Source organism: Ipomoea nil, unplaced genomic scaffold (genome assembly GCF_001879475.1).
Source record: "Ipomoea nil cultivar Tokyo-kokei standard unplaced genomic scaffold, Asagao_1.1 scaffold1576, whole genome shotgun sequence".
Taxonomy (NCBI): domain Eukaryota; kingdom Viridiplantae; phylum Streptophyta; class Magnoliopsida; order Solanales; family Convolvulaceae; genus Ipomoea; species Ipomoea nil.
Window position 1 is genome coordinate 647,895 of NW_017618004.1, and position 27,754 is coordinate 675,648.

Consider the following 27,754-nt stretch of genomic DNA (forward strand, 5'->3'; position numbering starts at 1 on the left):
TTAGAGAAATTTAAACCAAAAGTAATATTTATTTAGACTATCGTTTTTAGACTAAGTATTTAGACTAGCGTTATTACAAAGTTGCAAACATTTATTTTAGTGACAATTATAATCAATCTCTCATATATTATTTTGCATTTATATACTTTAAATTACTGATTTAAATAAACAAATTCAACATTTATTTACCTATGCATGAACATCTCCTATATAATATTGCATTGATATATTTTGAAATACTTATTTAAAAATAACCATTGGGTATTATCCCATTCGCGTAAAACGCTTAAAAAAACTAGTGTATATATATATATATATATATATATATATATATATATATATATATATAGGGACGCACTCAGGTGCGAATAAGTGCCCAGGAAGGAAATGCGAACGAATCAGCGCGTGACACGTGTCCAGATCTAATAACCTAAAAAAAAAATGCGGTGGCATTTTCGTAAATAATTGAACATCGAAGTGCAAGTAAAATCTCTTATAAGTGCACCTATTTTCACCTATAAGTGCATGTAATTTTGCCTTGTTAGCATTCACTTTCCGCAACCATTCATGCACCTGGGTGTGCTTATAACTATATGTGCAATTATTTATAAGTATAGGTGCAACTACTTATAACTATATGTGCACCTACTTTCACCTATAAGTGCATGTAATTTTGTCTTGTTAACATTCATTGATCTGAGTTCAGCGGGTAGTAATACTCCTGAAAACCACTTGCAAACATTCATACACCTAGATGCAACTACTTATACCTATGTGTGCAACTACTTAGAACTATAGGTGCAACTACTTAGAACTATAAGTGCAACTAAGTATTGATGCTCGGTGTAAATTTTTATTTGCACCTATAATACATTTTACATGCACTTGTAATACATTTTACTTGCACTTCGATGTTCAATTATTTACGAAAATGCCACCGCGTTTTTTTAAAAAATCAGTGTTTCTCATCCATTAGATCTGGACACGTGGACGAACAGAATCCATTCCTATTTCGCGCCTGGGCAAGCCGTTTGCACCCGAGTGCAACTCTATATATATATATATATATATATATATATATATATATATATATATATATATATATATATATATATAGATAGATAGATAGATAGATAATTGCACATTTACACGTACGCATCTAGCTAGATAGTAAAAAAAAATAGTGATAAATTGTAAATATTTTTATTATCCAAATATAATACACGCATATCTTTTTTGAAAACTAATACACGCAATTATCTAAAATCACGTAAAAACAAATTATTGTAAGATTTTAATGATAATAGAAAATGTGTTGTCGTAGTGACAAATGATATGATTTAATTTACTAGTTTTCTTGTACACTTATTAGCTCTTTCTAATTGATAAATTTCTTACATATTGTGTTTACTTTCTTGTATGATTATTGTTGAACACATATATATGTTAATAGTTAAACTACACATTTTTGTTACACACACACACACACACACACACACACACACACACACACACACACACACACATATATATATATATATATATATATATATATATATATAGCATAAGCATGTAGTCTAACAGTACGTACAATCAGTTTAAACTTTTAATTGATAACATGTCATTTAATTTGGTATCAAACTCATGTGAAACTAGCCCATATGTTGCTTGGAACCTATTGAAATGCAATCAACTTGCATTAGTAGGGCTTTTAGTTGAGACTACATATTCTTCAATTCTTACAATATAATTAATGTATTGATTTTTTTTTTATCTCTTTTTCATTGGACATTGATGGAGATTATTCCCCGACAACTGTACGCATACGATGGTCGATGTCAAACCTCCTTCTAGAGCTGGGCCGATCCGACCGTACCGACCTCGTACTGCACGGTCCCGACCTCCTAACTCACTTAGCTCTCTTAAGGATGACCTGCAGTGTCACTCTTACGTTATTTGTGACCCCGACCTAGTCAGGTCGGGGCCGGCTTCCCGACTTGGTCCCGGCCTGGGGCAGTACGCAGGGCCCTCTGGAATATCAGGGCACGTGTCAAAGCCCCCTTGGGCCTCGCCCTGAACCCGTGCATGTGTTCCATGTGCCGCGCATGCCGCGAGACCGGAAACTGTTTCCCATTCCTCCCTATAAATACTGCATTTATTACTGAGATGGGGACTTTTGGCCCATTTCTGTTCACTAGCTATTAGCTCGGGAGCCTCTGACCCACTGGCAAGCATTCGGTGCTTTAGAACTTAAACCAACAAGCAAACTAGGCAAATGATCCGAACCCGGAACTGACCCTAGAACTTTAGTGTAGACAATGCCGACCATATTTACTACATCAGACATTTATTTAAATGCACAATACACAACATTTAACGTATTCACATATAAGACTCATCTGATCTATCCTTAACGAAATGTCAATGGTTCGATAATTGTCTTTGGGTCATTGAGCAACCTTAAATCTCCATGCTAGTGATTTCACTCATTAGAGGTGCCTACCGTTCAGCGAGGGATTAGTCACTGTGTCCAACAGTGAAAATCTTGAGTATCACCAAAAAAATATCATTGTATTTTACAATTCTTGGTTCATTAATTTAAAGAGATTATATTAAAAATCGAATATATGACTTTGTGTTCTAAAATTCTATATATGCCACTTAATCATGACATCATGTGAATGGCATTAATAATAATTATTACATGTGGCTATATGTAAACGAGCAGAGATGAATGGAAGCAGGTATTTTGGCCTAATTAATCTAGCGAGTTGCGTACTACTGCCGCCAAAAGAATGCATTCATATGACTTATAATTCTCCTGAAAAGGTTAAATCTCCAACTCCAATGATCTCTACACCCCGCTCCAACAAAGCATCTGAAAAGATGTAAATTATGGTAACTTAACTAAACCACATAAGTTAGACATTTGTTTACTGTGCATAAGAAGCCCCTCACTTTGAGAGGTTGCTCTCATACTGTTGCTGATGAGACTCAATTCTGAATTATTTTTCTCAAACATCACCTTTTTAACCAGTTGAGCTGACTATACGGACCATATGACTGATAATTGATGCCATTAATGGGTGATCGAAGAATTGCAACGCGTATATATAGTAACGTCAAAATGTCACCAATCTATAACTTAGAAATTTTCAACATTTTAGACTCTCTCTCCCTTTTCTTCTACGGCTAAACGACGCTACTGTACATATCACTTCGCCCTCTTTTCTACGTCAAAGCTAACCTATCTAGATAGCTTCCTCCTCGTCACATCTCGCCCTTATTGCAACTCCCACATTATTGCAATTGTCTTCAAACATTAACATATTTGTGTTATATTGCCTTTGAAAACTTTTTCTCGTCCACAAAAAAACAAAATCCCTCATTTCAAAGTATGGTAGTAAATTACTATGACTCAATGATCAATTAGATGACAAGACACTGATGCTCATAAAGAATCCATCAGGGTATATATCATTCTGACACTACTGTTGTCAAGATTCGATTGTCCACAAAGAGTCCACCACGGTGTCACTCCCACACTACTGCTATCAGAATTCGATCTTGAGTTCTTGTCCATAATTTGCTACTCAGGAATCAACTCCAAACTACTGCTACCAAGATTCAATTTTGTGTCATTGCTTATAATCTGCCGCTCAAGAATCAACTCCACACTACTGCTACCAAGATTCAATTCTGCCTATTTGTCAATAATCTACCACTCAAGAATCAACTGAGTTACCGGTAAAGTTGAAAACTTTTTTCTACTAATATAGACTTGACGGCCTCCACCACTCTTCAATTCCCCAGAAGTTTGAACCCATTGTAGAACTTTTCCATTCTCCTTTCGAGTCATCAATGGCTGCACCCTTCTCCCTCATCGCCTTCCTTATTTCCATTTCCACTCTCTTCACGGTATCGGAATCCTTTGATTTTCTGTACAATGGATTCAACAGATCAAACCTGAACCTGCAGGGAGCCACCGTGATCAGACCAAGCGGCGCGCTTAAGCTCACCAACAGATCACACGACGCAATCGGCCATGCATTTTACCCCACCCCACTCCCTTTTCTCAACTCCACTTCACATAACAACAACGTTGTTTCCTTTAGTACTTACTTCGTTTTCGCCATAATCCCTCTTGGGACTAACCGAGGCGGATATGGCTTCGGTTTCACTTTATCTCCATCCATGAAATTTCCCGGCGCTCAAGGAGACCATTACCTCGGAGTCTTCAACTCCAGCAATGATGGGCAGGAATCAAACCATGTTTTCATGGTTGAATTCGATACTGTGAATGGGCATAACGAGGGGAAAGACGATGACGGGAATCACATCGGAATCAACATCAATGGAATGGGATCGGTGGCATCGCAGCCGGCAGTGTACTACATTAACGGCACTCGAAAGACGGAAGAAGTGAAGTTACAGAGCGGGGAGCCAATCCAAGCCTGGGTAGATTACGACGGAGTTAATGAAACCGTTAAAATCACCGTATCTCCCATCCATGTCCCAAAGCCAAGCCGGCCATTAATGTCTGAACAGATAAAACTCTCATCTGTGATGAAGAACCAAATGTACGCAGGTTTCTCAGCCGCCACAGGGGAAAATTTGGCGAGCTCTCATTACATTCTGGGCTGGAGTTTTCGCCTCAATGGACCTGCCCCTCCGCTTAATCTTTCCCAGCTCCCTATTCCCCCGCCGGAGAACCAAAAATCCGCCGGAAAAACCAAACTCAAGAAGGCCCTGATTGCCACTTTCTGCTCCCTCTCATTCTTAGCCATGGCGGCGTGGGTTTTCCTAGCGTTATACAAAAGGGTGAGGCACTTTGAGGCTTTGGAAGACTGGGAATTGGATTGCCCGCACAGGTTTCGGTACAAAGATCTTTACACGGCTACCCGGGGGTTCAGAGACAACGAGCTGATCGGAGTTGGAGGGTTTGGGACGGTGTACAAGGGCGTTATACCCACTAATGGAGTTCAGATTGCCGTGAAGAAGATTAACAAGAATTCCCTTCAAGGGGTGAGGGAATTTGTGGCGGAGATCGAGAGCTTGGGGAGGTTAAGGCACAAGAATTTAGTAAACCTACAAGGTTGGTGCAAGAACAAGAATGATCTTCTTCTAGTCTATGATTATGTCCCCAATGGAAGCCTAGACTCTTTACTCTACCGACCAAAAACCAACAACAACAACGTTGTACTAACATGGGAGCAGAGGTAATGTTGAATAAATTAGTCAGCTTTTGTTCTAATTGTATGGCATTTACTCATTAGATAACCAGATTTTGTGTTTAATATAAATCTGACCTAGTAGTAGCTGCCACAGTTGATGTCCTATTGTGTTACCTCTTGGATGGACAATACAATAGGACATCAACTGTGAAAATCAACATATATATCAACAATACTTTGGCTCGGGCTACTACGAAATCAGGTTTCTGACAGATTATTATTCATTATAGTTAGATTATATTTAAATCTAACATGTAATGACTCTATAAAGGTTATTCAATAATAATGTAGTATTGTATTCTTCTAATATCTATCTATGATGTATCTTCTAACAGGTTTAACATCGTCAAGGGCGTGGCTGCCGGGTTGCTCTATCTACACGAAGAATGGGAACAGGTGGTGGTCCACCGAGACATCAAGTCGAGCAACGTCCTAATAGACGGGGACATGAATGCCAGACTAGGCGATTTCGGGCTGGCCCGGTTGTACGACCACGGCAGAAACTCCCACACCACCAACGTTGTGGGGACAATAGGGTATTTAGCGCCGGAGCTGACGCGAACCGGGAAAGCCTCAACCGGGAGCGACGTCTTCGCGTACGGCGTTTTACTTCTCGAAGTAGCAACCGGAAGGCCTCCGGTGATCTACAGTAGCAAAGACCACGGCCACATGGCGCTGGGGGATTGGGTGGTGGAGTGTTTTCAACGGGGGAGAATTCTCGACGCCGTTGATCCTAAGTTGATTAGGTGTGGCTACGTTATTGAAGAGGCGGTGTTGGTTCTTGGGCTTGGTCTTTTGTGTTCTCACTCTCAACCGGAAGCCAGGCCGGCCATGAGAGAGGTGATGAGGTACCTTAATGGAGACGAAGATTTTGGGATTGAAAAGGCGTTGGGGTCTCTGGGATCAAGAAGAGTGGATGAAATTACTTCTAAATTTCTGGGGGTGTTCTCTACAGGCACAACTACTACGACAGCATCATCATATCGTCACTCATCGTCCATAGGCCAAATATCTACTAGTTCTTTTGAAGATGGTAGATAGCAAGCTAAGCAAGCTTAATTAGCTTCATTGACGACATTAATTCCTTCTAGTATTTTGGTTTGTTATAGCATGGGCTACAAACTTGCAATTTTTTTTAGCATAGATTTATTTTATTTTTTCTTTTTTTACAAATAAAAGTAAATATATCATTAAAAAATTCTCAACTTGGACTTGGGTTCCCCTAACTTAGAACATTTTTAATAGTGTGACATTTTTGAAGAGTTGTTTCATGTGTGTTATAATAATAATATTATTAATATTATTAGTAATTAAACCAAGTCAAAGAATTTAATAAAAACAAACATGGGTGAGTCATGTATGTTAATGTGGAACATGCCTAGATTATAGGAGTAGTACATGGAGCATTAGTTCCCTATTTATTAGCTTTCTCTTAGTATAAATATGTGGTGTATTTTCATTTGTTAAATTATCCCAGTGAATAAACATTATTTATTCTAATCTTTCCCTCTCTCTCTTCCTATTTATATATTATTATATATAAATACATAGATATATTATATATATAATATATATATATATATATATATATATATATTATATTTAATATATCTTACATTTGGTATCAAAGTCAGTCAACCTTTCAACCCCGAAATATTTCCCGTAATGAAATATGGCAACAAATTTCAATATTGTATGGTAGGGTCCCAAATTGGACGGGAAACTCGATTACAATTATTGACAAATTATGATGTCCACACATTTGCAAGCTCAAAATCTTTGGCGCTTTGTTGATCCCGGTCTACCCGAAGGAGCTGATGCAGCCGCTATACTGCGAGATAAATTGGCCTTGGGTCAAATTCACCAAGGTGTTCATTATTCCATTTTTGGGCAATTAGCTTGTGCTCAAACAGCAAAACAAGCTTGAGACATCTTAAAGGTGTCACACAAAGGAATCGATCGGGCGCAGAAGTCTAAGTTGCAGTCGTTGAGAAAGTTGTACGATAATTGTGAGATGACCTTTACAGAAACAGTAGATATGAATTTCACTCGTCTTATTGATATGGTGAATAAGATGGGGTTATACGGAGATACAATTGAAGATGGTGCAGTGGTTGAAAAAGTTCTACGAACTATGCCGATGAAGTATGACCATGTGGTGGCTTCAATAATAGAGTCACACAAAACCGAGCTCTTATCAATTGCAGAGCTGAAAGGTATGGTAGAAAGTCATATTGACAGGATTGCGTCAAAATCGGAACCACTAGCTGAAGAAGCTTTGAAGAGTCAAGTCACCCTTAATGTGACTGGCACTAATCAAAGAGGTGGAGGATCTAGTAGAGGTTGTGGAAGAGGAAGAGGAGGTTCTAGTGGAAGAGGTCGTGGTAACTCCAACCAAGGAAGAGGTGGAGGTAATACCAAACAAGGTAAATTTCCATTTTATTGCTACAATTGTGGCAAGTATGGACACAAGATTGCAGATTTTTGGTATAATGAGGACAACAATCGTGGAAATCAAGCAAACATTGCTGAAAACACTGCTGAAAAGTCTGGTGAGAGTTCTGAAACCTTACTTTTTGCCAGCAATAGTTTTTCTACAGATAAGAACATATGGTTCTTGGATACTGGGTGTAGTAACCATATGTGTGGGAAGAAAGAATTGTTTTCCGAACTAGATGAATCAGTCCGGTCTGAAGTAACGTTTGGCAATAAGTCAAAGGTGCCAATTTTGGGAAAGGTAAAATCTCTATTCAGTTGAAGGATGGTACTCACAATTTTATATCCGATGTGTTCTATGTTCCTGAACTACACCAAAATTTGTTGAGTATGGGTCAGTTGTCAGAAAAAGGATATAAGATAGATATTGCTCATGGGTGTTGTACCATTGCAGATGCTAAAGGAGTCTTGATTGCAAAGGTAAATATGTCCCAGAATCGACTATTTCCTTTAAAAATTAAGCATACTCTCCTTGCTTGCTTTAATTCTGAAGTTTGTGATGATAATTGGTTATGGCATATGCGATTTGGGCATTTCCATTTCTCTGGATTACACTATCTTGCGAGAAAGGAACTTGTTTCTGATTTACCTGTTGTGAATGTCCCTGATCGTATATGTGAGATTTGTGTGATTGGGAAGAAGCATAGAGATCCCTTCCCTGTGGGCAAGTCAAGGAGAGCTACAAAACAGTTGGAGATTGTTCACTCAGACCTGTGTTCGTTGGAGGTTCCCCCACATGGAGGTTGTAAGTGCTTTATTACTTTCATTGATGATTTCAGTAGAAAAACATGGGTTTACTTTCTGAAGCAAAAGTCTGAAGCATGTGATGTTTTCAAACAATTTAAGGCTTTTGTTGAGAAGCAAAGTGGTTATGAAATTAAAATTTTGAGAACTGATAGAGGTACAGAATATATTGCCTGTGATGATTTTCTGAAGAAGAAGGGTATCCAACACCATATGACAGATAGATACACTCTACAACAAAACGGAGTGGCTAGGAGGAAGAATAGGTCTATCATGGATATGGTAGGGTGCATGTTGAAATCCAAGAATCTGCCTAAGCCTTTTTAGGCAGAAGCTGTTGCTTGTGTTGTCTATGTGTTGAATAGGTGTCCAACTAAAAGTTTCCGTGATAAGACACCCGAAGAAGTTTGGAGTGGGAGAAAACCCTCTATCAAATATCTCAAGGTTTTTGGATGTTTGGCATATGCACATGTGCCAGATCCATTGAGAAAGAAGTTGGATGATAAAGGTGAGAAATGCATATTCATTGGTTATAGTGACGCTTCAAAGGCTTATAAACTATACAATCCTGAAACTAAGAAGGTTGTTATAAGTCGTGATGTCACTTTTGATGAATATGGTGCCTGGGATTGGTTAGCTAAAGATGAAAGTTCAGTTGTTATTCCTGCTGTTGAAAATATTGTTGAAGAGCAACTGATTCCAGATAATGTCCAGTCTCCTTCATAGCCAGAGTGTCAGTTCGATGATCTTAGCGCGAGCACCACTTACCAGCTCGCTTGCAAGATTATGTTTTGGGTCATGATAATGACCTGTCTGATGAAGAGATTATTCAATTTGCTCTCTTTGCAGATTGTGATCCTTAACTTTTGAGGAGGCTGCTACAGAAACTCATTGGCTTAAGGCGATGGATGAGGATATACGCGCCATTGAAAAGAATGGTACCTGAGAGTTAACAGATTTACCTCCTGGGAAGAAGCCAATTGGAGTCAAGTGGGTTTACAAAACGAAATACAAGTCAGTATATCCAACTTGAAGACGGAAACATTTTTTTCAAATTGAAGAAGGAAATTGGGATGACCAATATATCCAACTTGGTTTAAAGGAGGCAATGTTATAATAATAATATTATTAATATTATTAGTAATTAAATCAAGTCAAAGAATTTAATAAAAACAAACATGGGTGAGTCATGTATGTTAATGTGGAACATGCCTAGATTATAGGAGTAGTACATGGAGCATTGTATTTTCATTTGTTAAACCATCCCAGTGAATAAACATTATTCATTCTAATCTTTCTCTCTCTCTCTTCCTATTTATATATTATTATATATAAATACATAGATATTATATATATATATATATATATATATATATATATATATATATATTATATTCAATATATCTTATAATGTGTGATTAGAAAAGAAAAAATAAGGAGGGAAAAAAAATTAAAATCTAAATTAAAAAAAAAATATTTATGCGCCCAGCCTGAGTGCAAGAATTGTGCCTCATGCGTGGTGAGGCACAACTCACCCCTTCAGTGGTGGGAGGAGACACCCACTTCTTCTCTCTCTTCATACTCTCTCACCCACATCATCCAATTTTTTCTAAAAAAGTACTGTGCTAAATCCTCTAATGGGGTTGCCTTTACATTCGAAACCAAATTTATTTTTTCTCATTATATCTCAACTACTCTCAACTGTTTTTTTTTTTTTTTTTTTTTTTTTGAAAGGGAAATGATGAAATTTATTAATAATCAACCAAAGACGAAATACAGGTCAATGGAATAGAGAATCACGAACCTAGGGTAAACAAAGAATCAGTAACCTGTGCTAGCACATGAGCAACCTACTGACATGGCGAACATGTTTCGCTGACCTACTGACATGGCGAACAGGCATATTCCCAATGTCCCTAGCAATAATACGACATTGCATAATAACTAGTCCAACATATGATAGGTCCAAATTACAAGAATTAAAAGGAGAACAGAAATTTAAACAATTAGACCTGAGTACAATATTATTAAAATGATGAGCCTTCAACCAAGATGACACCTCTATAGAAGGAAAATCACAGGATCAAATTCCAAAATGAAAAATATACATTATCTTGTAACAAAATCGACTATTTTTTTTTTATTTATAATCGGTAGATATAAATTACTCCATTTCATTGTGTCCGAAACACTACAACTACAAAGTTTAACAAGTAAAACAGACCGGTTAAAGTAGATTAAGCCGCAAGCCACCCAATTCTTTCTACCTGTTTTGATCTACAAACACAATCAACTAAACATCATTCAACTTGATTAGAATTGAACTCGACTTCAGCAAGAGCACTCATTAGGTGTAGCATACTAAGTAATAACTTGTCCACTGAAGCAATTCACATTAAGTGAAAAAATAATAATAATAATAAAATAAAATATTGTAGCAATTTACAATAATAACGGATCCAAAGTTCCATTGAAAAAGGTGGAACCAATTCACCATGGTATCTTAAATTCTCAACACTACTGGCACAAAAATTATCAAACCATGCCAGTTCATTCGTTGAAGACAACTTTATTCAGTAACCAATAATGTATAGAAGCTGAGTAGCACTGCACTATAAATTTATAATATAATGTACTCCGTAATATAGACAACACCTTAAATACTAAACCGCCCACAAATACAAATTACATTGCACAGCTCACCAATCAACGTGAATTGCACAATCTTTGTCCACAAAGCCAGCCAAACCTGATTGCTCCAAGGGATAATCAATTACCCGATCTTCTTAAGAAAGCAAATACTCCTAAACCAGCAACTAATGCAGCACCAGCTGCCACAGATTTGTATGCCGATGCCCATGCATCTGCTTGAGCATAGTCTGTGCTACTATAACCAGAATCCCGCCTACGTGATGCAGAATAATCTAGGTGCAACCTTAGCCCCTGTGCAATAAACGAAGTCATTATTATGTTGAAGATACTAAAGGCCTAGGTTCTATACATAAAAAAATGGAGAGAAATAATAATAAAAATGTTAAAAGAGAGCCTGTACCTTCCAACCAGCTGACCTTGCATGTTCAATAGCAGCAACAAGATCACTATCTGATGCAAGTACGACTTTGTCGTGATCCTCATCTTCATACTGCAACCAGAGGTCCATCATGGGCTTAGTAAATAATGCACAGAAAGAAGAGGAAGAATGGCTGAACAATCATTATTGTGTGGACCATATTTTGTATATTGTAAAATAATGTACATTCAGAACAAAAATAATGTACATTGTATTCAGGGGATGTACATTATTTTTGGACTGAGTGTACATTATATTATATAATGTACATTTAGTATATTAAAAATGTACATTTTGTTATGGTCCACATAACATTGTGTGGACCATGGTCCACACAATAATTTGCCATGGCTGAATCGTTGACAACTTTACCAGAATCTGAGGAAGCTTGTTCCGGTCAATGTCATCACCAATTCTCTGAAGAATTGCAGCAATGAGATCTGTCATGCTTTGAGTATCTGAACTCCAATAAAATTAAGAGTCAGCAATTCCGCACCACGATCCATGAAGAATCACAGATATGCATAGTAATCTTTAGAAGCCACCATAAGAGCTTATAATACTTCAATGGGGTGTTTGGTTGGAAGGGAAAAAAAATAGCAATTCCATGGATGAGCAATGATGAGAGAATGAAGTAGGAATTCAAATTCTATTCTTTGGTTGGTGAAATAGAATCACTGAGAATTTCTATTATATTGTTTCATTTACAAGAGAACTGAAAGGGAATAAGTAATATATAATATATATAATAATAATAAAAAAAATGAATTATATTCCATGAATCCATGACCTATAATAAATTATACTCCGTAATATTATTATAATAAATTAAAATGAATTAGGGTTAGGAAGTACGGGTAATTTGATCCTCAAGTGTCCAACTTTTCTTCCCACATGTTACCCATCTTTGACCAATTTCTTATTTAGCATTTGTACGCTTGTTGCTTAATTTCGTTTTTCAACATCCATACATGAAAATCATTTAAAGACATACCGCATGTGAACCTGTGCATTCTTCCCTTTCTATCTTGAATCTTAAATGCAAAAGCAGCTGGCAGGATTGATGAAGGAATTGGAAGAGCTCTTCCTGTCTCCACTCCTCCTTCAGAAGCCATTTTTAGGGAAATGTCACTGATATACAACTAATGTTAGAAACAAACAACATAAAGGAAGATGAAAGGAAAAAACAAATAAGGAAAGTAGGTCACAACCTACGTGTCTCTTCATCATCATCAGGGGTCAGTGCCATGGCAGAATCCCAAAATTTTTGCATCATAGAGTTTGTAGCCTCATTACTTACTTCAGTAGTATTTCCTGCCTGTTTAAATAAGAGTAAGGATGTGAAATGATCTATAAAAATGCTCCCATAACTAGTACATACAACTAGGCTGTCAATGCATCATACAAAATTAGTTTCTTTTCACTCTAAACAAGCAATTTTAAATTCTTGTGTATATTTCTTTAACTATCATGTCGCAAAGTTTTGGTTATGAAGCTGAGCAACATGACTTTGAAGAGAAGTTCTTCATTACATTTTCATAGTTTTGTCCAACTGTTTAGCTTTAAAATTTTTATATAGATAAAAGATGTCCAAAAAGGCAAAAACAGTGTTGAACAAAGCCACCAATGACAGAGAAAGCTGGGACTCACAATTGAGTGTATTAGAGATTTAGAGAAACTTTTAACTTTTGTCACAGAACAAAAAATTTGAACTTCTCATTGAAATGATGATCCCACCCTTTTCTTCTAGCAAAATGTTATTCGAAACTATGGAACCTTGTAAGGAAATAACAATAACTAACTTTAGTATTCAGCGATAGTACCCCAAGTATACAAATTCAACTATAACTAGTCCCTCCATCAAGTAATGACATTGAGATTAATATTGGCTAACTTTTGTATAACTGAAGGACCATGAGCAGCCACTTATACATGTAATGGGTTGAGCTGTTAAGGGTGGTGCAGAACAGGGATACAAATGTGGAAAACCAAGTGAATTTTTATCAATATGCAAAAAGTTATCTCTGGATTAAAGTGATTAAACAAACTTAACTAAGTGTTTTCATTACTAATCAAAAGATAATAACTAAGAGCTTTCAGAATTGAGAGAACTTAGAAGAGTTTTTGGACACTAAGGTCATCTCACATGCATTAAAAATTATGATGTAAGTAAATCCAACGTCTGCCAAAGCATAATGTGTGTATATAAGACAATGAATACACACACACACACACAAGGAAGAATCAAATGAGAACTAGGTCCTCCTGTAAAAAGTGAGGACTAATCTCAGCCGTACATTAGGGTTCAACAATTGGTTGAGGGTTTTACTGTTTTAGTAAAAAAAACACGGGGTCAATTTTATAAGTATTGAAAATTTTGAAGTTCACAATATTTATAAACAGAACCCTAGTTTTTTTCTCCTTATTTTCCAGCAACCCTCAACTATCAACCCAAATGGATGGACCAAATTAGTCCTCGCTTTTCCCATGGGAGCATGTTCTCACCAGAACCCTCCCCTACACACACACACACACATATTTACAAGTGTCTTACCGTGGCAATAGCTGCATGAGTGATATTAATCACATCAAAAACAGCAACAACTACCCCATCTGCAGCAGATCATAAATTTAATGGTAAGGAACAATAGCACATAATTTATCAAGATTTTTGCATGCCTTGAAAGGTTACCTCTATCAACAACAGGGAGGTGTAAAAATTTGCCATCATGCATTGTATGTAAAGCATCAACTATAGGTGTATCAACACTTGCACATTCTGGATTAGGGGTCATGACCTGGATTTTAGAGCAAAAACAAAGTAATGAAAGGTGAGATATAAAGCATATTTGTGCAATGCTTGCAAGAAAACTTGCACAAAATAGGATCTAACCCTCTTAGGATTTCATCTAGTGCTGCAGAACATTAGTAATTAGCAGGAATCTATCATAAGGCTACAATTTTTTATGAAGGCTAAGCTCAACAAGAAAAAAACATTGGACAATAAGGGAGAGCAAAAACTCAAATAGAAAGAAATCTAGAAATATTGGAGGTTAAAATCCATAATACCAAGCAGTATACAGATTCAATCAGTTGAATGTTGTTATAGAATATTCTGTGATTGAGTATCCCAGATTTTAGGGAACTAAATATTTGCATACCATATGAGTTTAGAATCTGCTTGTATTTAAGGAGTGGGTGACTAACCCTAGAGACACACAGAATAAGAGAGAGCTACACAGAGGTATGCTTCTCACTGCATTAACATGGTATCAGAACTAGGGCGATAGTTTTTTTTTTTCCGGCGTCTCCTGTTCTCACCGCCGGTCCTCCGCTGCTCGCCGTCGTCCGACGACCTTGCCTGGAAATTTTCAGGCCGAACCGACCTGCGCGTGAAGCTCACGCGCCACCGACAGCCGCCGCCGGCGCGTGAGGGCTCTCCGGCGACCGGAATTTCTTCCGGTCGGTCTTCCCAGGGTCGCCTGAGTTAGGGGGTCTCGTTTCCGGGCTCAGTTTGGACCAGTTTCGCGTTGATCTTTTCGGTTCTAAGGTCAGGTTGTTTCGTTACCCTTCGGCTCCATTTTTTGTGTGTTTTCTGATCAGTTTGCGGTCAAAAATTTGTGGGTATGGCTGGGAATACGTCTGTGGTTGTCACTGATATAGTTCCTGTTAATTCTAAAATCACGGATTGTAAGCTTAATGACTCCAATTACTTGGAATGGATTCATGTCATTAAGCTTTATCTTACTAGTTTGGATAAGAGTGACCACCTATCCAAACCTTTGGCTGACCAAGATGCTACTTGGGTACGAGATGATGCCTGTTTGTTCCTACAAATCCGTAATTCCATTGATGAGGGTATTGTGGGGTTCATTAGTCATTGTGCATCTGTTAAGGAGTTGATGGAGTATTTGGAATACTTATACGCTGGGAAAGGGAATATCACTCATGTTTATGATGTTTGTAAGTCCTTTTTCCGTGCTGAAAAACATGATTTGTCTCTCCCTGCATACTTTATGGAATTTAAGAAGACTTATGAGGCACTTAATCAGCTTATGCCATTCACTGCTGACATTAAAGAGCAGCAAAACCAACGTGAACAATTGGCTGTTCTGAGTTTTTTGGCAGGTCTCCCTTCTGAGTTTGACACGGCGAGGTCTGCAATTCTTAGTAGCTCTGCAATCCCTTCTCTTGCTAATGTTTTTCCACGTCTGAGTCGATCGGTGCAATCGCAACCAAGTATGCCTGAGGCTGCCATCCCATCCAACAATGCTCTCGTTGGCCGTCATCCTCGCAGTGGGAATGGAAAGAATTCCCAGGGATACACTTCTGGTGGTATTGTGTGTCATTATTGCCATAAGCCTAGCCACATAAAAAGGGACAGTAGGAAATGGTTGAGGGAGCGAGGAAATCCGACTGCTAATGCTGCTTCCACAACTGAGGCATCTTCCAAGTTGATCACTATATCTGCCGACGAGTTTGCCAAGTTCTCTGAGTATCAAGAATCTTTAAAGCGTTCATCCTCTTCGGTCACTGCTATTGCCGACTCAGGTAATGCAACTATGTGCCTTCTCTCATCCTCCTCCAAGTGGGTTATAGACTCGGGTGCCACGGATCATATGACAGGTAACTCTAGTATGTTTTTCACACTTTCTTCTCGCCCACATAGTTCCCCCGTCGCCTTAGCAGATGGTTCTACCTCCCATGTTCTTGGGTCCGGTACCATTACGCCCATCCCTTCGCTTCCCTTGTCTTCTGTCTTGCATCTACCTAATTTTTCATTCAACTTAATTTCGGTCAGCCAACTTACCCATACTTTAAACTGTTCTATTACGTTCTTCCCTGATTATTGTTTGTTTCAGGATCTTTTGACGAAGAGGGTTATTGGTAAGGGGCGCGAGTCTGGGGGCCTCTACGTTCTTGACGCCACGAGGCAGGAGCCTGTTGCTTGTTCGGGTGTCGTCACTCCAGTAGAAGCTCATTGTCGTTTGGGACATCCTTCCCTACCCTTGTTGAAGAAATTATGTCCGCAGTTTTCAAGTTTGTCTTCTTTACATTGTGAGTCGTGTCAGTTGTCCAAGCACCATCGTGTGCCTTTGAGTCCTAGAGTTTACAAACGAGCGTCTGCTCCTTTTGAGTTAGTGCATTCTGATATTTGGGGTCCGTGTTCTGTGACCTCCAAACTCGATTTTAAATATTTTGTTACGTTTGTTGATGATTTTTCTCGAATAACATGGTTATATCTACTGAAGTCTCGTTCTGAACTTTTTGAGGTGTTTTGTGGCTTCTGCGTTGAAATAAAGACTCAATTTGGTGTTCCTGTCAAAATTTTACGCAATGACAATGCTAAAGAATATTTTTCACTCCCTTTTGTCTCTTATATGCGTCAGAAGGGTATGTTACATCAGTCCTCTTGTGTTGATACGCCTTCTCAGAATGGGGTCGCTGAGCGCAAAAATCGGCACCTGCTTGAAACTGCAAGAGCCTTGATGTTTCAAATGGGGGTTCCCAAGCAGTTTTGGGCTGATGCCGTTTCCACAGCCTGTTTCTTGATCAATCGGATGCCCTCTGCGGTCTTGAGTGGGAAAACACCTTTCCACACTCTGTTTCCTTCAAAGTCTTTGTTCCCTGTTGACCCGCGTATATTTCGCTGTGTATGCTTTGTTCGACCCCATGTCACCAAGTTAGATCCCAAGTCCTTGAAGTGTGTGTTTCTTGGATATTCTCGTGTGCAAAAAGGGTATAGGTGTTACTCTCCAGAGCTTGGTAGGTATCTTATTTCCATTGATGTTGCCTTTCATGAGGACGTCCCTTTCTTTCCTTCATCCCCAGAGGTTGTTCGTAAGGGGGAGGAGGAAGATATATTGATGTATACTATCACGGCGTCTATTCCTACCCCTCCTGTCTTACATGTGTATTCTCGCCGACCTCGGCCTGACACACTCGTACCGGCACCGCCTCCAGCTCCCCTTCCAGATTCGGCTCCATGCCCTGACACCACCTCTGTGTCATCTGATCCAGTCTTAGTTGATGAACGTCCGATTGCTACCCGGAAAGGTAAACGTAGTTGTACTTATCCTATATCCTCTGTTGCATCATATGATAGGCTGTCACCTGCCTCGTGTTCTTTCATTGTTTCCCTTGATTTTATATCCATTCCTAAGACTGTTAGGGACGCCTTGTCCCATCCTGGGTGGCGAAATGCCATGATTGAGGAGATGAACGCTTTAGATCACAACGGTACTTGGGAGTTGGTCACTATGCCTGCAGGTAAAAGACCTATTGGTTGTAAATGGGAGTTTACCGTCAAAGTTAATTCTGATGGGTCTGTGGCTCGATTAAAAGCTCGTCTTGTGGCTAAGGGATATGCCCAAACTTATGGAGTTGATTATTCTGACACTTTTTCACCTGTGGCTAAGCTTACTTCTGTCAGCTTACTCATCTCAATGGCTGTCATTCATGATTGGCCTTTGCATCAGCTTGATATCAAGAACGCGTTTTTGCATGGGGATCTTCATGAAGAGGTGTATATGGAGCAACCTCCTGGGTTTGTTGCTCAGGGGGAGTCTGGGAAGGTATGTCGTCTTCGGCGATCATTGTATGGGCTGAAACAAAGTCCACGTGCATGGTTTGGAAAATTTAGTCAGGTTGTTGAGAATTTTGGGATGGTGAAAGGCAAATCGGATCATTCCATGTTCTACAAGTGGTCCAAAACAGGTATCATCTGGTTGGTGGTTTATGAAGATGACATTGTCATGACACCGAAGGGATTTTGTCTCTCAAGTCATTTCTTCACAGTCAATTCCAAACAAAAGATTTGGGACTACTGAAGTATTTCATAGGTATCGAAGTTATGAGGAACAAGACAGGTATATTACTATCTCAACGAAAATATGTTATTGACTTACCCTCTGAAACGGGAAAACTAGGGACTAAACCATGCAACACTCCCATGATACCAAACTTGCAATTGACAAAGGAGGGGGAATTGTTTGAAGATCCTGAGAGATATAGGAGATTGGTTGGGAAGCTAAACTACTTGACTGTAACCCGTCCAGATATTGCATATCCAGTTAGCGTTTTGAGTCAGTACATGTCATCTCCAACTATTGATCACTGGGCAGCTGTGGAGCACATCTTGAGTTACTTAAAGGAGCCCCGGGACACGGAATCTTGTATAAGAATCATGGTCACACTCGGATTGAGTGTTTTACTGATGCAGATTGGGCAGGTTCTAAAGAGGATCGTAAATCAACAACTGGATACTGTGTTTTCTTTGGAGGTAATCTGGTTTCCTGGAAGAGTAAGGAGCAGAATGTAGTATCTCGTTCGAGTGCAGAGTCTGAATATAGAGCGATGGCACAATCAACAAGTGAAGTGATGTGGATACACAACCTTTTGTATGAGTCTGGTTTCAAAGCTCCAATTCCTGCAAAGCTATGGTGTGATAACCAAGCTGCTCTTCATATTGCATCAAACCCGGTGTTCCATGAGCGAACTAAGCACATAGAAATTGACTGTCACTTTGTACGTGAGAAGATACAACAAGGGTTAATCTCCACAGGATTTGTGAAGACAGGAGAACAACTCGGGGACTTATTCACAAAGGCCCTTACTGGAACCCGAATCAGTTATTTGTGTAACAAGTTGGGCATGATCAATATCTTTGCTCCAACTTGAGGGGGAGTGTTATAGAATATTCTGTGATTGAGTATTCCAGATTTTAGGGAACTAAATATTTGCATACCATATGAGTTTAGAATCTGCTTGTATTTAAAGAGTGGGTGACTAACCCTAGAGACACACAGAATAAGAGAGAGCTACACAGAGGTATGCTTCTCACTGCATTAACAAATGTATTTGCAAAAGAGAGAAATTACTACTATATATAATCATTGGCAATAGTTATGTTGGTTAGGATAAATACACCAATTTATGTTTAGTATTCATTTAGGAAAAATGCTTTTGTTCAATATTTAGAAATTTATAGTGATCATTTGACCCTAAAGCTGTTTACTGAAATACTATCCATTATAGAGTAACTAGTTGTGCTCAACTAGCCAAATGGTGGGCTATTTATAATTAAATACAAATTCTTATTGGTTCAATTATATATATATATATATATATATATATATATATATATATATAGAGAGAGAGAGAGAGAGAGAAATAGGTTCAAATGCAATCATGTTCTCCCGTGTGGTCGTGCGGACATATCAGAACCTTAGGATGAGATCATATCAGACCGATGGAAATCAATGAAGAGAAGGGAAAAAAGCGATGGCAATTTTGTAATTTTGTTGACCACTTGACCGTGTATGTTTCAATGGTGCATTGGGTGTTGGTGTATGTTGCACTTATGAGTGCTTTGTGGTGCATTACGTGATGCTTTGTGGTGCACCACCCAAGTGGCTGAAAATCAATCATAAAGGAAAAAACACTGGCATTTAAGTATTTTTGTGCACCATGTATATTTCGGCAATGCACTTAGTGCTGATTTGTGGTGCACCACCAAACGTAATACACCGTCGAAATATCATGAAATTACGAAATTGCCACAGCGTATTATCCCTTCTTCATTGATTTTCATCCGTTTTATCTCAGCTCATCCTACGGCTTTGACATGTCCGCACGTGACCGCACAAGAGACGAGAGCCGCACCCTATATATATATATATATATATACACATACATATATATATATATAGTGTGTGTGTGTGTGCGCGCGCACGTGTTTATACAAAGGATGACACAAAACTGACAAAATTTAATTTAATAAGCAAAAGACACCTACAATTTTTGTTATATTACCATTTGTCACATTATATCCAAATATTCTTAGTGGTTCAATAAACACCAAATGAATAAAATTAAATTCACATATACAAGAGCATTGCGAAATTTATCACATTGCTATTTATCAAGTAAAAAATCCATAAGGTTTTAGTGTATTAGTAGACAATGCTACCAACAAGTGAACTGAGACCATTCCCATATGTCCATTTATAACAATGATATGATGACACAAATTGTTAACTCAAATCCATTAAAAAAAAAAACAAGGATAACTGTAAAAATCAAGGAATTGCATTATTTATAATAATATAAGCCATCTTCCAAAAGATCACCTTTTCTACTGAAATTTCATTTGTGAAATACCACCATAAAAGTCCCTTAATCTAAATCAACTAAAAGAAAATTGCTGATGAACATTAACCTTAGTACCACCTTACATTTGCACGGTAGAGAAAGGGGCAAGCTTCAGGCTACTAAGCCTATCACCATTGCCTCCTAACTTGTTTCTAAAGAAATTCATAAACACCTAGGTTAACTAAAAACCAGTAATTTCCAAACACAGAGGTTAAGGTAGGACAAAATGACTAAGAGATAAGGCAGATGGAACGACCAGCATAAGGGAAAGTGGGAGAAAGCCACAAAAAGCTATATAGGCTTAGATCTTGGCATTGGATAAGAGCCAGATTTAGTATATACAAATAAATTGGTCTTTGGACAACGGAGACAATTCCAAAATACTGACCAAAAAACCATTGAAAGGAGCACTGGAGGCAGTAAGAAACTGAAACTCATGGCATTTTATTAGCTGTATTACCAATAGAAAATCTTTGTTACAATTTCAATGAAATAAGCAAAAATAAATAATTTTTGGGCCAAAAAATCAGATTAAAAAATGTTTAGAAATACATTAAGTAAAACCCAAAACAAAACAAATTGTCTTACTAATGAGCAAATGAGGGTTACCTTCTCCACTAGAGTCGACTCAGGGGGAAGATCTTGTGCTATGACTCGCATCAAGATGTCTTTTGAACTAAAAAGGTTATCGGGACAAGCTTATCAGCATATGTTGAGTGTGGGATAAAATTAAAAGTGGAAATCAAAAAATGTTTACGACATAAAAGCACTCACGTAAGAATTCCACGTGGTTTGTCGTCTACCGTTACAACTGCAGAACTCATTCGAAAGTCAAGCATTTTCTTTGAAGCCTCTACAACAGTGTCGCTTGGTGAAACTGTGATAATCCTAGCAACATCATGACATAAGTCGAGTGAAATCTAACTCACAAATAGTTATTTGCAAAAAGCATGCCAAACACCCGATGGAAACTTAAAAGTAAGGATATTACCTACTTTGAATTTTCTGGAATAATTGTAGACAAGGAGGGTCTGAACATCCGCTCTCGCAGTGTTTCAACAAATGTATTGCCTATATTAAGGAAGCAAAAAAAAGCATGCATCACTTAAAATAATGAATTGAACAAGTATAACTAAACAACAAGAATAGGGTAAGATCTAATGGAAACAAGCCTGAAAGGTATAATAATAATAATAATAATAATAAGGAAAGTTTTCATAACCAACCAGACACAGATGCACCCCAGTGCTTTTCAACGCCTTCAACGGCAGCTACAATAGCCTTTCCTTTCTCAGCTGCCCTTTCCAAGCGAGCAATAGCATCATAGAGACATTTTGCTATATCAAGCAAAGCAATGACCTCCCCGTTTTCCACAACAGGTAAATGTCTAAATTTTCCTGCACTCAAAGACAAGATACTCAATATTGCCATATTAAAAAAAAAAATCTCGCTTAATATAAAAAGTGAAGCAATCCTTACCTTGTACCATTTTCTGCAAGGCTTCAACAGAAAGAGTGTCAGAAAGTACAAAAACTGGATTTCTTGTCATAACCTTAGAAACAGGTGTTTCTTGAATATTAAGCTCACGAGCAATTACTCTAGTTGCAATATCCTTCATTCACATAAACAAAACCAAAATAAAGTTAATAAAACATATCCACATCAATGATCCAAGAAGCATTTGCAAAGCACACAGAATATGCTTATATGATAATGTTGTAGAGTTGCACCATACATTATTCATGACAAACCTTATCCGTCAAGATCCCACATAATAATGCGTTTGAGTCTGTAAGCAATAATGCATCGACCCTACGGGCAGCCATACGACGGCAGGCTTCATATACAGTTGTTGTATCAGGTACAGTTAGGGCTTTTGACAGCCGCAATCTCTTCACTGTCCGCTCTCCTGTTAGTGCTCTGCACCAAATTTATCCACATCACTTATTAAACTAACCAAAGATTAATCTTTAAGTGATACGGAGTATGTAAATAAAATCAACTTCAATTTGGGGGACAGGAATCGATTAATCTATATGCATCTTTCTTTTTTCTGCAAATGATTACTCTCTTCTATCACAGGTAGTAAATTAGGCCTTTCATTGTTGTTGCCTTTTAGCTTTGGTTCTTCTCTACTTCTAACATCACTACTACTCTGGCAAGTGGAACAGCTTCAAAATTTTCCACCAGAGGATACATCTAGTTACGAGTGGACTGTTTTAAAGAGGATGGCACAAAAAGAAAGCATTGCAATAACCAATGCTAAAAAAGTAACAAGGTATACGTTCTTTTCATTAACCCTCCCCCTCTATTCAACACTGACCTGATTTTCTCAATAAATAAATTAAATAATTAAGAGTATAAATGAAACTTTTGGAATTGATAAGTGTTCTAGTTTGACAGAACCTCAGTCTTTAGGCTGACAATCACTGTGTTTGTGTGTGTTGTGAGGGGAGAGGTGTGGCATACTAGTCAGCACTTTCTATCATGCCATTGCTTTAGGAGCAAAAAGAAAATAAAATACATATATAACATACAAGTAAGAACAAACAACAACAACATATGACCATATCTGCTTATAATTACTTTTAGGTATAGTGTCTTTGTGCCTTAGAATTGTACATTAGTATGCTATGGTTAAGCCTCACAGCACCCAGACAAAAAACAGGAATACAAGTGAATTCTTATTCATTTATTCAATCTGTCTGTGCATCATATATTCTTCTTTTACTAAACCTAAGAATTTGATGAATATAAGTACCAAAATACATCATTGCAGAATTAAACAGAATCAAACTTCAAGTTGGAGAGAATCAAAAGAAAAAAGTAATTCAAACAGAAAGTCAACTGCAAGCAAATATCATCAATTAGTAAACATGTTTCATTGAGTGATAAGTTATTATAGTCCGTAGAATTCCGCAAGGACTAGCTTTATATTAACATGCTACAGCATAGTTACAGTAATTAACACGAAAGGGAAAGACAACCGCACATGGAGCGAACCGCAGAAAAAGACTTTCGGGAAACTGAATCGCCCAACCCCCCTTCTTCGTTCTCCGCTGTTTTCTTCTTGGTCTGCAACAAGGAGCTGGTCGACGACAGGCTTCTCCTCGACGATCCTCCTCCTTGACTAGTCGTCATCTGAACAATCCATTTCAGAACCAATCAAACTGAAAGAATTCGTTTCTCTTTTCCGGATTATTCATCCCATCTCAACGGTCAAATCCTCGTTCTTAGAAACATAAAAAATTCGATCGAAGCAAACCAAAGGAATTCAAAAACAAAAATATAAGAAAATAGGATGAGCAAACCTGGAAAATCAAGCAACGATGATGAATAGCTAAATGATCGAACAAAAGATCTTCAAAAAGAGATGGTGAATGTGGCGGGAAAATGCAGAAACGATAAAAAATAAACCCTAATAAATGGGAGGAAAGGGAGGAGTAGCTAGCGTTCGCGTTTCTGCCTGGAGCCGCCCCTCTCTCTGTCTCTATCTTTCTCTCTCTTCCTCCCTTTGAAAGGAATACGGAAACAATAGAAAATTATGGATGGCGTGATATATGGACCTCAGCCAATAACGTTGTGCCACGTCTGCCACCTTTCCTTCGCCGAATATTGGTCCAATTATATACTCCGTTTTAGATTAGACTGCACCCTGGCGAAGAGAGTAACTATAACGCAGCAATTGCATAAAAATATCGTCCGGAAAGCGGCAACAGGTCCGAAATCCTATTCCTAAATCCCCTAATTCCAATAATTTAAAACCCTTAATCCCTAATCGTAATCCCCCAAGTCCCAACTCTAATAATATTCTATCATTTCTATGAAGCATTTTGATTTGTTGCTGCAACTATACTATTTGATGCTTTGAGACTTCAAATGTGATCCTAGCTCTGCCACTGCAGCAAACCTTTCTTCCAATCCAGAAATCTCATAATTACCTCACTGAAACCCTAATTAGTTTTTTTTTTGCACTCATGGCCTTAAGTTTGGAGTATGATATTTTGGTTTGTTTCAAATTGTCCTTCGCCTCAAACCTGTTCGATGAAATGCCTGTGTCATGCTAGGAATTTGAATCACTGCATTTTTTTTCATCTGTACACCCAACTTAATCTTTACATTGACTCTCTTTATCTATTTTTCTTATTTTTGTTTAATATCTTGATCTATCATTCTTGTTTCTTTGTGTATTTGCTAACTCAAATATCCCATAACAACTGAAACAATATTGCGTATAATTATTAATTGCCCTTAGGAGTTAGGACTAATATTTTTGTTACCATATTGGATTTTTAGATTAATCTTCATTCAAGGTTTTACTTTGGGATATGCAAATATTTGATGCATGAGGTAATGTAGTTTCAATTGGTCTTGTAGAATATTTGAGAGACTAGATTTGAAGTGCACCATGGCATTGAGGCAATTGTGTGGATTTTCTGATGGGGAGGTGATGAGATCAGATTGTAAGACTTGTTCCAGATTGACGAGACAAACTGCTGCAATATTCTCAGTTGGAGGAGCATTAGGTTTTTGGGTGCTGTGCCGCTTGCACTACGGTCTGTTTTTGACTAATTTTTTTCCCATGAAATCAAACTGTTTTATGCTTCTTTGCTGCTTTTGCATACTTGCTTGGGATTCATTTCACCGTTATAATTCATAATTATATCCTTGCATACTGTTCATGGTAATGCAGGCCCTAGAATCACAAATCCTCGAAGTTTTAGGTGGGGGGCTTGTGGAGCAGTCTCTACGAGCTCTACCACCGCATTGCTGGTTCGCCTGTTTAGTCCAGAATGTGAGCCTCAAAATATCGCTGCTTATGACAAGAAAGGATAGTGTTGCCTATTCACAAGCTTTGACTACCCTATGATGGCAGTTGGGGTCTTACGCTTGGAGTTATGGAGGTTGCCCGAGTTGAATAAATGAATTGATTATTGTCTTTACTGTCACTTCTGTGCTTGTTCTAGGAGTTTGTATTGCTGCCTTTTGAATAATATATGACATAGATAATGACTTTGTTACTGACTGCTGATAATGTATTTGTCCATGCACTACTTCAATGTTATTCTATTTCATTCAATTTCCTTTTAAATCCATAAGATTGTGTGTTTCCAAAAATGCAGACTCTATAATACAACTATACAAGATGCCATTATGGCTCTAAAGATTACATTGGGCTTCCTAATTTCTGTTGTTAATGCTCTCTTTAATTTCTTGGGCAGGGCATTGGACAAATCAACATGCTTTGTTTTTCCTACTTCACTTGGAGCAAAGGTTCTTGTCATTCTTTACACAAATATATCGGCTTTTAATCTACATTCCCCTTTTCTTTATGATATAAGATACTTGTATATACATTTGCCTCAAGATTACATTTATGTTGTGAATGCCATTCCATTTTTGTCCTCAAGTATGCAGATGGTTTGTTAGTCCTTACAGTTGCGTATTTATGGCTTAAGCTCTGCTAATTATGAAACAAATATACCATAATGCTAACTTTAAGCAGAAAGTAGTACACGTACATTTGATTTTGAAGCCTGGCTGGCCTCTTTGTTTATATTTTGGTACAGAGAAGTATGTGCAGATTTTTAATGCAGCTGCCCTTAACTACAAAGCTAGTTGTTATTAAATTAATTGGATAATTATTTTAATTATAATAGTGTTAAATACTGTACAATCTGCTTTGCATTGCATGTGGCACACTGAATTTGTACAATTGTACTACAACTATGAAATAAGTGATATGCAGTACAGTAGTAAGTAGTTGATGAATCAAAGTAGGAGAGAATTCTTCTGGTACTACCATTTGTACTGCTATTCTATTCTATATTATATTCTATTGTATTGTATTGTATGCCATTTCTCCTTCTATTAAAGTTGTGGGCAATTGGGCATGCAACACAATTCATTTCATTGACCCACTGAGTGTCCACTTGCCAGAAATTTATGGCAGCTATATATGTTTGTTGGTGTTGTGGTTTAAGCAAAGCAGGTGGGGTGTTTTGGTTGAGGATTGTGAGGTAAAAGGTGGAGAGGGTAGACGGGGACGAGGGGGAGCATGAGATGGGCAGTTCTACTAAATTTGCTGCCCTGCCCTTTCCATGCACTGCCTCTTCCCTGGCTATCCTTTCCTCCATTATTTTTCTTCTCTATCTTCATTCATACACATGCGCTTCTATTTTTATTATTACGAAAAATGTTCCAAAAGTGCAAGTAATTAGGTTCTTTAATTGTTTAAAATTATGCAATTTAATTAAATTTGACATGTTACTCAGGTCATTGCTGATGTGGCAGTCATTTTATTAAAAAAAATATTATTTTTATTAATATTTATTTTAATAACTTTGAATAAAATAAAATTTAAAAAAAAAAAATTCATTCCTCCTCGTCTCTAGCCGGAAACGAAGATGAAGATGGGTGGTTTTTTTTTTTCAAAAAAAAAAAAATTGTTAAAATAAAATTTAAAATAATATGATTCTCATGTCAACGATGATTTGAGGAATGTGTTAAATTTGATCGAGACCTATTTGCACTTTTTGAATTGGATGACTAATTGTACTTTTGTGTATAGTTCAGTGGTTAATTTGTAACATTTTTTCTTATTATTATTATTATATACTCAAGCTTTATGATGTATTGTTAGACTAAAATTAAATTTATTACCGTCTTATACATATTGTATTATTATATGCGATTTTATCTCATTATTTTGTATTAGCGTGAGTTTTTGTCCATTCAATCTTGTTTAATAAATACAATTGACTAACTATATTATATTATTAATAAGGATTTTTTTTGCTTTTGCCTTGCCTTTTTCTAAAAATGACAAAATGAGTATTGTTGTCATATTGATTGAGTTGAGAAAATAAGGAAAATGACATGTGACAACATAGTTCATATCTATTTTCTTTTTCTAGTAAAAAGACATTGTAGCAAAATGTATTTAAGGAAATTTCCTATTAAATAACACAATATTTTGAGAAAAACATTGGTGCACAATGGGTACCTACAGTGCAAAGGTCAACTGGTTAGTGATCTCGACTTAGTGAATTTTTTC

The 27,754-nt window shown here is 37.5% G+C and overlaps 3 protein-coding genes across 6 annotated transcripts; 2 read left to right on the plus strand and 1 right to left on the minus strand.

Annotated features, from left to right (window-relative positions):
- Positions 1 to 3,648: 3,648 nt before the first annotated feature.
- Positions 3,649 to 6,368, plus strand: LOC109190501 (lectin-domain containing receptor kinase VI.3-like). The gene is made up of 2 exons (XM_019340992.1): positions 3,649 to 5,219; positions 5,570 to 6,368. The coding sequence occupies exons 1-2, from the start codon at positions 3,862 to 3,864 to the stop codon at positions 6,273 to 6,275; spliced, it is 2,064 nt and encodes a 687-aa protein (XP_019196537.1). The 5' UTR covers positions 3,649 to 3,861; the 3' UTR covers positions 6,276 to 6,368.
- Positions 6,369 to 10,869: 4,501 nt separating this feature from the next.
- LOC109190502 (CBS domain-containing protein CBSCBSPB1-like) lies at positions 10,870 to 24,228 on the minus strand. The gene is made up of 15 exons (XM_019340993.1): positions 24,009 to 24,228; positions 23,690 to 23,838; positions 22,449 to 22,617; positions 22,177 to 22,309; positions 21,924 to 22,094; positions 21,693 to 21,768; positions 21,472 to 21,585; positions 21,307 to 21,373; positions 14,237 to 14,342; positions 14,099 to 14,157; positions 12,756 to 12,862; positions 12,539 to 12,675; positions 11,917 to 12,002; positions 11,527 to 11,616; positions 10,870 to 11,417 (listed from the first exon to the last, which is right to left on the minus strand). Exons 2-15 carry the CDS (start codon positions 23,836 to 23,838, stop codon positions 11,244 to 11,246), a joined length of 1,638 nt encoding a protein of 545 aa, XP_019196538.1. The 5' UTR covers positions 24,009 to 24,228; the 3' UTR covers positions 10,870 to 11,243.
- A 110-nt stretch (positions 24,229 to 24,338) lies between these two features.
- LOC109190505 lies at positions 24,339 to 26,232 on the plus strand. Of its 4 annotated transcripts, none has more exons than XR_002055724.1 (4): positions 24,339 to 24,416; positions 25,075 to 25,253; positions 25,391 to 25,601; positions 25,920 to 26,232. XR_002055724.1 is itself a non-coding variant. In XM_019340996.1 (4 exons), exons 1-4 carry the CDS (start codon positions 24,521 to 24,523, stop codon positions 25,531 to 25,533), a joined length of 429 nt encoding a protein of 142 aa, XP_019196541.1. In that variant the 5' UTR covers positions 24,454 to 24,520; the 3' UTR covers positions 25,534 to 25,810. The 4 variants fall into 4 exon arrangements, 1 of the variants encoding a protein (XP_019196541.1); XR_002055725.1 differs by lacking the exon at positions 25,920 to 26,232 and adding an exon at positions 25,668 to 25,810; XM_019340996.1 differs by lacking the exons at positions 24,339 to 24,416; positions 25,920 to 26,232 and adding exons at positions 24,454 to 24,537; positions 24,705 to 24,794 and having other exon boundaries at positions 25,391 to 25,810.
- The last annotated feature ends 1,522 nt before the right edge of the window (positions 26,233 to 27,754 follow it).

Bases quoted from the DNA above. Each gene is read 5' to 3' on its own strand.
- LOC109190501 (XM_019340992.1), top strand. From the start codon at position 3,862: ATGGCTGCACCCTTCTCCCTCATCGCCTTCCTTATTTCCATTTCCACT. The intron at 5,220-5,569 runs GTAATGTTGAAT...ATCTTCTAACAG, and splicing joins GTACTAACATGGGAGCAGAG to GTTTAACATCGTCAAGGGCG.
- LOC109190502 (XM_019340993.1), bottom strand. From the start codon at position 23,838: ATGACGACTAGTCAAGGAGGAGGATCGTCGAGGAGAAGCCTGTCGTCG. The intron at 14,158-14,236 runs GTAACCTTTCAA...GATCTGCTGCAG, and splicing joins CCTCCCTGTTGTTGATAGAG to ATGGGGTAGTTGTTGCTGTT. The intron at 12,676-12,755 runs GTTGTGACCTAC...GTTGTATATCAG, and splicing joins GATGATGAAGAGACACGTAG to TGACATTTCCCTAAAAATGG.
- LOC109190505 (XM_019340996.1), top strand. The intron at 24,795-25,074 runs GTACACCCAACT...TTGGTCTTGTAG, and splicing joins CACTGCATTTTTTTTCATCT to AATATTTGAGAGACTAGATT. The intron at 25,254-25,390 runs GTCTGTTTTTGA...ATGGTAATGCAG, and splicing joins GCTGTGCCGCTTGCACTACG to GCCCTAGAATCACAAATCCT.